The sequence below is a fragment of the Chiroxiphia lanceolata genome, chromosome 12 (genome assembly GCF_009829145.1).
Source record: "Chiroxiphia lanceolata isolate bChiLan1 chromosome 12, bChiLan1.pri, whole genome shotgun sequence".
Lineage (NCBI taxonomy): Eukaryota > Metazoa > Chordata > Aves > Passeriformes > Pipridae > Chiroxiphia > Chiroxiphia lanceolata.
In genome coordinates, this window is record NC_045648.1 from 16,328,592 (window position 1) to 16,337,182 (window position 8,591).

The following is an 8,591-nucleotide window of genomic DNA, read 5'->3' on the forward strand; positions in this document are numbered from 1 at the left end:
CCATCAGGAATGGGGCCAAAGAGAGCCAGATGGTGTTGCCATGAGCTTAACACCTACACAGAACTGCATTCTTCTTCTCCAGCCCTCTAGAACAGCAAAGACCACCTGTCTACCTCAGGGAACGTGGGCCAGGAACCAAGGACAGGCACAGCATAGGCCAGGGAACAGCCTTACAACATGGGTGTACCCCCCACAGCCAGGCAGGAAGAGCACGGGGGTGGCACCAACAGCCCAGGTGTCACCCAGTGAACAAAAGACACCAAGTGAAGTGCAAGATCAATCTGGGAATACCTGGAGCAGGTACACCCACAGGAGAGCTCAGGAAAAATTAATTGCTTGGACCTCAGCTTAAATGGAGGTCATGGGTGGAAGTCCCAGAGGAGGTTGATTGGGGCAACTAAAGCCCCTTGGCTCCCTCAGGCTCCTGACAATCCTCACCTGCCCATTGTTTTCCCTACAGAGAGGTGGCAGGACCCCAATTCAACACAAAGGCACATGCCAGGCTGTCTCCTCAGGATTCTTCCAGGATGTTGTCCCTTCTTTATCTCTGTCCTCCTCACACAGAAAGAAGGGGTATGGAGGAGAACACCTGCATTCCAGCCTGTGCCAGGCCTCTGGGAAAATGGCTCGTGTCATTCCTTGTGTTCAAGTCTTCCTGCTGCTGGTCAACACGAAGCCTCTGTGGCCCTGAGCCAGGTCTGTTGCCTTTCCCCGTGCAAACCTCTGAAGCACTGGCTGATGCCACTGCTTTTCTGACTATATTGATTGATTCCAGCATCTCTGGATTTAAATAGTTTCATTGTATTCAAAAAAAAATCCCAAACAATCCAGTTTACTGCTGTGTGGCATCAGGGAATGTCACGGCCGCGCTTCCCAGCGTGTGAGACGAAACTGTGGAAGTGCCCTGGCCTGAGGTGAATCCTCCTTTCAGCCTGGGAAGGGTGGTGTGTTTGCCAGCTTATGTAAAGCATTGTGATCAGAGCCTTCAGTCCAAATATTCCAGCCTTTCTACGCATTCGGTTGCTGTTGCTATTTTAGGGGACCTGATGTCTCTGGGGGATGACTCATTGTAGTTCATCTGTAGCTGGCCGACATTAATCCAGACTAACAGTCTGATTTGGGAATGTTTCTTTACATAAGAAAACTGCTTCAGCATGTGTTTAACTGTGGAGCTTGGCTAGAAGAAACTGGATTACACACTGTTCTGGGGCAGGCACAGAGCAGCAGCAGCTAGAAGTTGCTGATCTTCTTCAGTAGCTTTTCAATAAACAGGCTCTTGGTCTCAGAGCATATCTCCTGGAAGACTCTTCCAGGTTAGTTTGGCAAGGAAGAAGCAGGGAGTAAGCCCATACCAGGGATGTACCAGCTTGGGTAAGACCCGTGGGGGGGTACCTGCAACCCCCTCTTGTCTCTTTGGCTGCAAGAGCCAGAAGCCAAGTTGCCGGAGGACTCTGCAGAAAACTGTGCTGCACCAGGACACTGCTGGGTTACCTGCTTTTTTTTTTTTTTTTTTTTTTTGGTAGAAATCCAAATTAATTATTCTGATATAAATTGTTACAAAGTCTGGCTGGTGTCACACTTGGTCTTTTTGGTTTGTTCACCTTCAAGGCATGAAGGTGGCCTTTGGGCTGGTGCAGTTCCTTGTTTCGCAACATTTTTAAAAGATATAAATCCATTTATTATGCTGCCTAATTCTCTATAATGTTGGCTGCTTCTGCATTTAACCAGGAGGGAATTTTGCATGCAGATTCCTGTGCTGGTGAGAAGGATTTGAGCTGGTGAATGAGGGATGGAGGAAGGCATTTATGAACACCTTCACAGGGGATGAGTTTTATGTTTGCTCCACTCTTTGAGTCAGCACTGTCTAGGCACACCCACTCCTGAATGAAGCAACTCCCAGCTCAAGGGACCTCCTGGTGGTGTGGCTGGAAGAGGGCTTTGGAAAACACAGATCATCTTTTAGAAATACCTGCGTCTGCCTGTAGACCTGTGACTTGAACCTTGGCATCTCAGAGGCTTTCTGGACAAGCTTACTCTCTCCATTTTCTTGTTTAACTCCCTTTCATCCTTGGTAAAATAATGATGGGATTTGGATTGCAGCCCTAAGGGTGGCAGGGTTGAAGTGTCCTTGGTTGAAGTGTGGTAGTGGTCTGGTGGAAGTATGGTCAGCATGTACTGAGTTTTTGCAGGTGTGGACCCCCCCATTGCACATCTCTATATTTCAGGGATGATTTTGCTTGGCAGGGTGTCACACAGATGCTGACAGGGAGCCACCTGTGCCTGTTTCATCAAGCAGAGCGGTACTCACATTTAAACACCCAGCAAGAGCCCACAGAGACATTTGGTGGAGCTTTAGCATGTGCACAACAAAGATCCTAAACATGGGATGCCCTTAAATCCACACCCAGGGTGGTCCTGACTTGAGCTCAGCCTAGTGGTTTTTGCATTATTGGTATTTGTTCGCTGAACCTTTTTTCCTCTGGATTATCTCCAGCTTGCACAGCTTTAGGGTGGTGAGCCAAGGGGCAGCTCAGCCCACGCTACTGGTTGAGGTTGTTAATGAGTGTGCAGACACCCAAAATCAAGTCCAAGACATTGAGAAAGCTCCTGGGTTTCTTTTCTCCCTGTCCACATGTCTCTGTGACAAAGGAGAGCGGCTTTTTCTGAAGATCCCACCTGGCTCAAGGAGCAGTGGGGCAGGGGGGATGCTGGGTGGGATAGGAGGTTCACCCCAAATCCGTGGGTGGATTGTGGTGTGGGGCACCAGCACTTTTGCAGAATTTTGGTATCACGAGTCAGGGCTTGTCACAGGGAGATGCTGCGACTCCTTGCGGAGGCTGGGAACGTGTGGCTGCTGTCCCCAGCTGCTCCCAGTCACGGCTGTGGGGCTGAGCTGGAAGCAATCAGAGCCTCTGGGTGCACGGTGACAAACTCCTCATGCCCAGAGGCGCTGCTCCCATAAATCCTGTAAGCGTGTGCCTAACTTCACAGAGCAAGGTGATTGCAAGGCAATATTTTATTCTTGTCAGCTTCAGTGTTAACAGTTACCAGAATCACTTGGGTAATTAAGCTCTTGCAAGAATAAAATGAAAACGCGCCAGGTGTCTATGGAGATCTAAATCATTTCTCAGAGTGGGCAGAGGAGTGGTTCTCAGCTTTCCTCGGTACCTGGAGCCCTAAAATCCCCAGAGGCAGTGCAGATCCCCTCAGAATAAGCTGAAGGCAGCAGCCCTGCTTTTCTCAGGTACCTTTTACCAACCATCTACAAGGAACTACTGCCCAGGGCCCCGTATGTGATTGTCGTTAATGAGTGTGCAGACACCCAAAATCAAATCCAAGACACTGAGAAAGCTCATGGATTTCCTTTCTCCTGGGTTGAAAACTTTTTAATAAACAAAGACCTTTTGCAACACTCATGACTAAAATTTCATACCAAAGAGTATTTTTGAAAAGTATTAGTGTAGCTATTGCTGCAAAGTGCTGATCCCTGTTTTGCAGCTGGAAAAGAGAAGGCTGGGATGTAGTAGGGGAACTGGTTGTCTATGTCTGTGGGATGTCATTGGGAAGATCCCATCACTATTTATAAATGTTAATTACTGGGATCATAGAACCATTATAGAATCCCAGAATGGTTTGGGTTGGAAGGGACCTTAAAACCTGGCCAGTTCCACCCTCTGCCATGGGGGTGCTAGATCAAGTTGCTCCAAGCCCCATCCAACCTGGCCTTGGACACTTCAAGGGATGGGGCAGCCACTGGGCAACCTGGGCCAGGGCCTCCCCACCCTTACAGAGAAGAATTCCTTCCCACTATCCCATCTAACCCTGCCTCTGGCAGTGGGAAGCCATTCCTCCTTATCCTGTCCTTCCAGGCCCTTGTCCCAAGTCCCTCTCCAGCTCTCTTGGAGCCCCTGTAGGGACTGGAAGGGGCTCTCAGGTCTGCCTGGAACCTTCTCCAGGCTGAACACCCCCTGCTCTCCCAGCCTGGCTCCAGAGCAGCTCCTCTGGCCGAGCTCCACCCAGGGCCCCGGGCTGAGCTCTGCAGCCTCGGCCGAGGCCAGGAGAGGGCGGCGGGGAGTCCTCGGGACACCCGGGGATGGACGGGCCCCGCTCCCAGGAGCAGCTGCTTCCCACGCACACTGCTGGGGCAGTCACCTCGGCCAAGGATTTTGGTGTCCAGAGCTGCAAAACTCCGATAAAGCCAAACCCCACTATCTGGTCAGTGCCTTTCTTGGGGTCCCGAGGGGCAGATGAGCAGTCCAAATGGCTTGTGCCTTTTGCCATGTTGGCCAGGAGCAGGGCATGTCACCAGCTGGGCAGAACAGTGCTATCACAGGGTCCCGGGGGCTGACATACAGCCCCCCTAGGGGGCGAAGCCCAGGGAAGGAAAGGACCTGGGGCAGCCACCTGAGCCCCCAGGGCTTGAAGTGTGAGGTGGGACCAGACTGGCAGATGTCCAGCTGGTGTGTCTGGAGCTGAACGAAGCCAGGGATACTTAGATTTATGTAGGGCAGGATGACTAATGCCCCGGCCTTTGCAATTCCAAATAAGTAGGGTAATTAGGGAACTGGCTTTATTGACTGAGGTAGCGTGGCATGAGGCAACATGTCCCTGTGTGCTCCTGACCCGGGCAGAGCTCAGGGACCACAGATCCACACAAACATTCGGATCTCTTTGTGTGTCTGAAGATGCAGCCTGGTACCTGGTGAGGTTTCTGGAGTCATCCACCCAGGACATTGGACACTTCATCTCCCAAGAGCACCTGCCTGCATCACCCTGATCACAAATCCCTGTTGCTGCAGCCATCATTATGCTTCCTGTGCTCCAGCAGGAAACAAACATTCTTTGGGATGTGGTTTTTAATTTTCTTCCTGTTTCACAAGGGATTTGTATCAAGACAGGAGCAGGAAGCAGGATTCTCTCATCCGGTCGTCTGTGATGACTCTTGTCCCAAACAGGTGATGAAATTTGTCACGCCTACACCACATAGAGCCCCGCTGAGTCTCATCTTCATCCGGGCAGAGCGGGTGAATAATGTCACCACATCTGAACGACCCCACTTCACCCCGGGAAGAAATGATTCCCTGGAGCTTGAGGAAGTGGAGGGTGAGCACTGGCGGGAGAAGGTGGCCCCGGAGCCCTCCTGGCACTGTGCCGGCCTCTGGTATCCACAGTGAACATCCGTGAAGGGTTGGTAGCAGCTGGCTCTGCTCTAGGCCGGGCTGCAGCCTCGTTTCCAAGCCAACCGGAGTTCCGTGCACTCCCCAAATGGCTGCAGACAATGAGCCCGGCGAGCCTCCCCCGTACCAGGCTGAGCGCGGCTGATGCTGGAAGCGGGGAAAGCTGAGGCAAAGGGCTCAGCCTCTGCAGCACTCTGGTGTCATCCTGCCCTTCGCCAGCAGCTCCATGTCCAAGTGAGAGGCTCTGGCAGGGATGAGACCACCCGGGAACAGTACTGGCCCTGCATCCCTGACCTGCCTGGGGCACTTGTCAGTGCCAGGAGGGAAAAAAGTTAGTCCCTGGTCTGGTGATGAAGACACTTCTGCATGTTCTTCCCCCTGCAAAATATCAAATTAACAGAGAATAAAGGGAATCAAGCCTGGCATCACTGAAAACCTGGGTATTACTGTCTTTGCTGACCAGAAAGCAATGCTGGAGCTGGGAGATGCCACCCAGCACAATCAGGGTTCCTCCAGGGGTGGTGGACATGTGTTTATCTCATGGAATGATTGGGAATTTCTGCCTGGACATCTTAGTGCAATTTTATTCTGATTTTGAGGCAGTGCAACCTGTTTTCCCTCATGTGTCCCTTATATTCCCCTCACAGGTTCCTCACGTTCCCCTCACATTCCTCTCACATCTCTCACATTCCCCTCAAATTTCCTTCACGTTCCCCTCACGAGTTGCTTGCCACAGACCTCACATCACTCGATTTTATAGTGGCCCCAGGAGCCTTCTCCACACTTGGCCCCACAGAACACCTCAGGATGTGATGCTGTGACTCTGTGCCTCCCCGCCGCCGCACCCAGCATGGCGCCGCGCCACACTCAACATGGCGGCAGCGGGCTGAGGCGGGCGGGGGGCGCGGAGGGGGCGTGTCGCGCCCCCAAGATGGCGGCGGCGGCGGGCGGGGTGAGATGGCGGCAGGCGCGCAGGCGCGGGCGGGCGGCGGTGACGCGCGGGGCGCGCGGTGACGGAGCGCGGCGGCCGCGGCCCTTTGTTGGCGGCGGTTGAGGCGCGGCGGGGCCGGGCCGGGCCGGGGCCAACGGCGGCGGCGGCGGGGCCGGGCGCGGGGAGGCCGCGGGAGCCGCCGCCGCTCCCTCAGCGCCTCGCCATGGACTCAGACGAGGGGTACAACTACGAGTTCGACGAGGACGAGGAGTGTAGTGAGGACAGCGGCGCGGAGGAGGACGAGGAGGACGAGGAGGAGGACGAGCCCGACGATAACCTGGACCTGGGCGAGGTGGAGCTGGTGGAGCCCGGGCTGCGCGTCGGCGGGGAGCGCGACGGGCTGTTGGGCGGCGAGACGGGCGGGCTGGGCCCCGGCGGCGGCGGCGGCGGTGGCGGCCTGGGCGGCGGGCCGGGCCCCGGCGGTGGCCCCGAGCAGGAGGAGGATTATCGCTACGAGGTGCTGACGGCCGAGCAGATCCTGCAGCACATGGTGGAGTGTATCCGCGAGGTCAACGAGGTCATCCAGGTGCGGCCCCCGGCAGCGGGACTGGGGGGGGACACACCACCGAAGGGGGGGGGGGGGCGGCGGGACGGGCCAACGGCCTCTGGGAGGGCACCGGGCCCGGCCCGCCCGCGGGACAGGGACCCACACACACTGCGAGGGACCCCCGGGTGAGAGGGGGGCTCCTCGGTTCCCCTGGAGTTGGAGGGGAGTCTCCTCCTCTGCACCCCCGGGGTGATGAGAGGGCCTCTCGTCACTCCCTGGGGTGAAGGTGCTTCCTGGGCACCCCCGGAGGTGAGAGGGGGGTCTCCTGGGCACCCTCTGGGGTTGGAGGGGGCGCTCCTCGGTGCCCCCCCCGGGTGGAGGCGGTGTTCCCCAATCCCCCCCTGGATGAGGGGGGATTCCCCGGCACCTCCTGGGGCGGAGGAGGCTCCTCGTTACCCCGTTCCCCCGAGAGGCCCCTGGGGCCGGCCAGGATCTCGCTTCCTGCCATGGAAGCGTCGGGAACGAGGCCCTTGGCACTAAAAGGACTCCTCTTTCTTTGTGTGATTGCGAGCGGGGGGGCTGTGATCTGTGTTTTTGCCTTTCTCCCACTCCATCCTCACGCTGTCCGGGGTCTTTAGCCCCTCCAGCTCCTTCGGTAAGCGGCGGAGTCGATGGCAAGTCCTGGAATTCCAGGAGAGGCGTTCGCTCTGGTTTTGTTGCCGTTTCCCTTCCCCCTTCCTACACACAGGAGTTGAACCTTGTGTTTATTTCCAGCACAGACCAGGAGGGATATGAGCAATCCCTTCACAGCCATAACTTTTTTTACCTCCAGTTTTTAAGAATGTGTCTTTAAAAGTGAACTAGAGTTCGAAATAACATTTACCTTCTTTAGATCAAAGTATCTTAAGTCTTATCTGTTGGCTCCCGAGCTTTTGGGGAAAAAATTCAAGGCACTGAAGCAATCTGGCATTCCTTTCTAAATGCTCATGGCAAGGTTTGGCTCCAGCTCACCATCAAGTTCCTGATGCCGTTGACTTTTTTGCAGGTGATGAGTTTTCTTTTGTTCCCATTTACTCAATATTCAGAGTAAATAGATGCTACTCTCCTACATGCCAACAGGAGTAATGTGAAAAATCTGTGGATATTAAATATTGAGGGATCCAGTGCCCAGAAAGCAGTTGTTTTGCTGGTTGTGTGTATTGGTAAAGCCCTTTAAACACGAAAAAGCATTCCCTCAGTGAATGCTTTCCCCCCCACTGTCCTGTGCTCTGTTACAGTGTTACAGTGGCTGTAACAGCAGCTTTAAAATGTTGCTTCGTGTGCTGTAAATCCCCTGTAGTTTATGTGGAGCTGGATGCAAACAGCTGTAAAAGCATTTGCGTGCTAAATTAGTAAATGGCATTCCTTGAGTCAAATTAAAGTTTATAACTTTAATGATAGTGCTGCCCGTGTAAAGCTGAATAAAGGAGTCTGCCCGGATTAGCTGATTACCCTGCAGTTAAAGAAGATCTCATGGTTAAGCAGGGTTGTTTCTTTGCTCCCAGTTATTGATCCTAGTATAGGGAGGGGAGCAGTTGGCAAGCAGACATGAAAACAGTTGGGAACTTCAGGTTTTTACTCTTTGAAAGAGCCATTAAAATGGTGGGTCTGTGTTTAATGACTTAGACTGTGGCCCATACTGATTGTATTGGACAGATTCTGCCATACTCCTTATTATCTTTGCATATGAAAAGTGGTGGAAAAGTTGCTGCCAGTGAGGAGTTGTGAGTGTTCCTGCTTGTGCATTTACCAGACCCAGCTGGGGGACTCATCTACCTGCTCTTTGCGAACTAATTTCTTAGATAAGGTCCTGATTTCTGATCTGAGGGAGTTGTTTCCCCCCTTTTACACTGCCCTTAAACTGTTTGATGTGAGTGCTTGACCTCTGCATTGCAAA

At 53.7% G+C, this 8,591-nt stretch overlaps 1 protein-coding gene and 1 long non-coding RNA gene across 8 annotated transcripts in view; one reads left to right on the forward strand and one right to left on the reverse strand.

The window, feature by feature from the left end:
- Window positions 1-4,553: 4,553 nt before the first annotated feature.
- Window positions 4,554-6,108, reverse strand: LOC116792936. The gene is made up of 2 exons (XR_004359318.1): window positions 5,916-6,108; window positions 4,554-5,555 (listed from the first exon to the last, which is right to left on the reverse strand). It is a non-coding gene; the product is annotated as an uncharacterized LOC116792936 (long non-coding RNA).
- Window positions 6,109-6,183: 75 nt separating this feature from the next.
- ARIH1 (ariadne RBR E3 ubiquitin protein ligase 1) overlaps window positions 6,184-8,591 on the forward strand; it is a 51,946-nt gene continuing 49,538 nt past the window's right edge. For 5 of the 7 annotated variants that reach the window (XM_032700423.1, XM_032700425.1, XM_032700428.1 and 2 more), the window contains exon 1: window positions 6,184-6,694. In XM_032700423.1, the coding sequence (XP_032556314.1) occupies window positions 6,332-6,694 (363 nt within the window). In that variant the 5' untranslated portion in view covers window positions 6,184-6,331. The remainder of the gene's footprint in view (window positions 6,695-8,591) is intronic. The other 2 variants (XM_032700427.1, XM_032700426.1) reach the window with 1 other exon arrangement.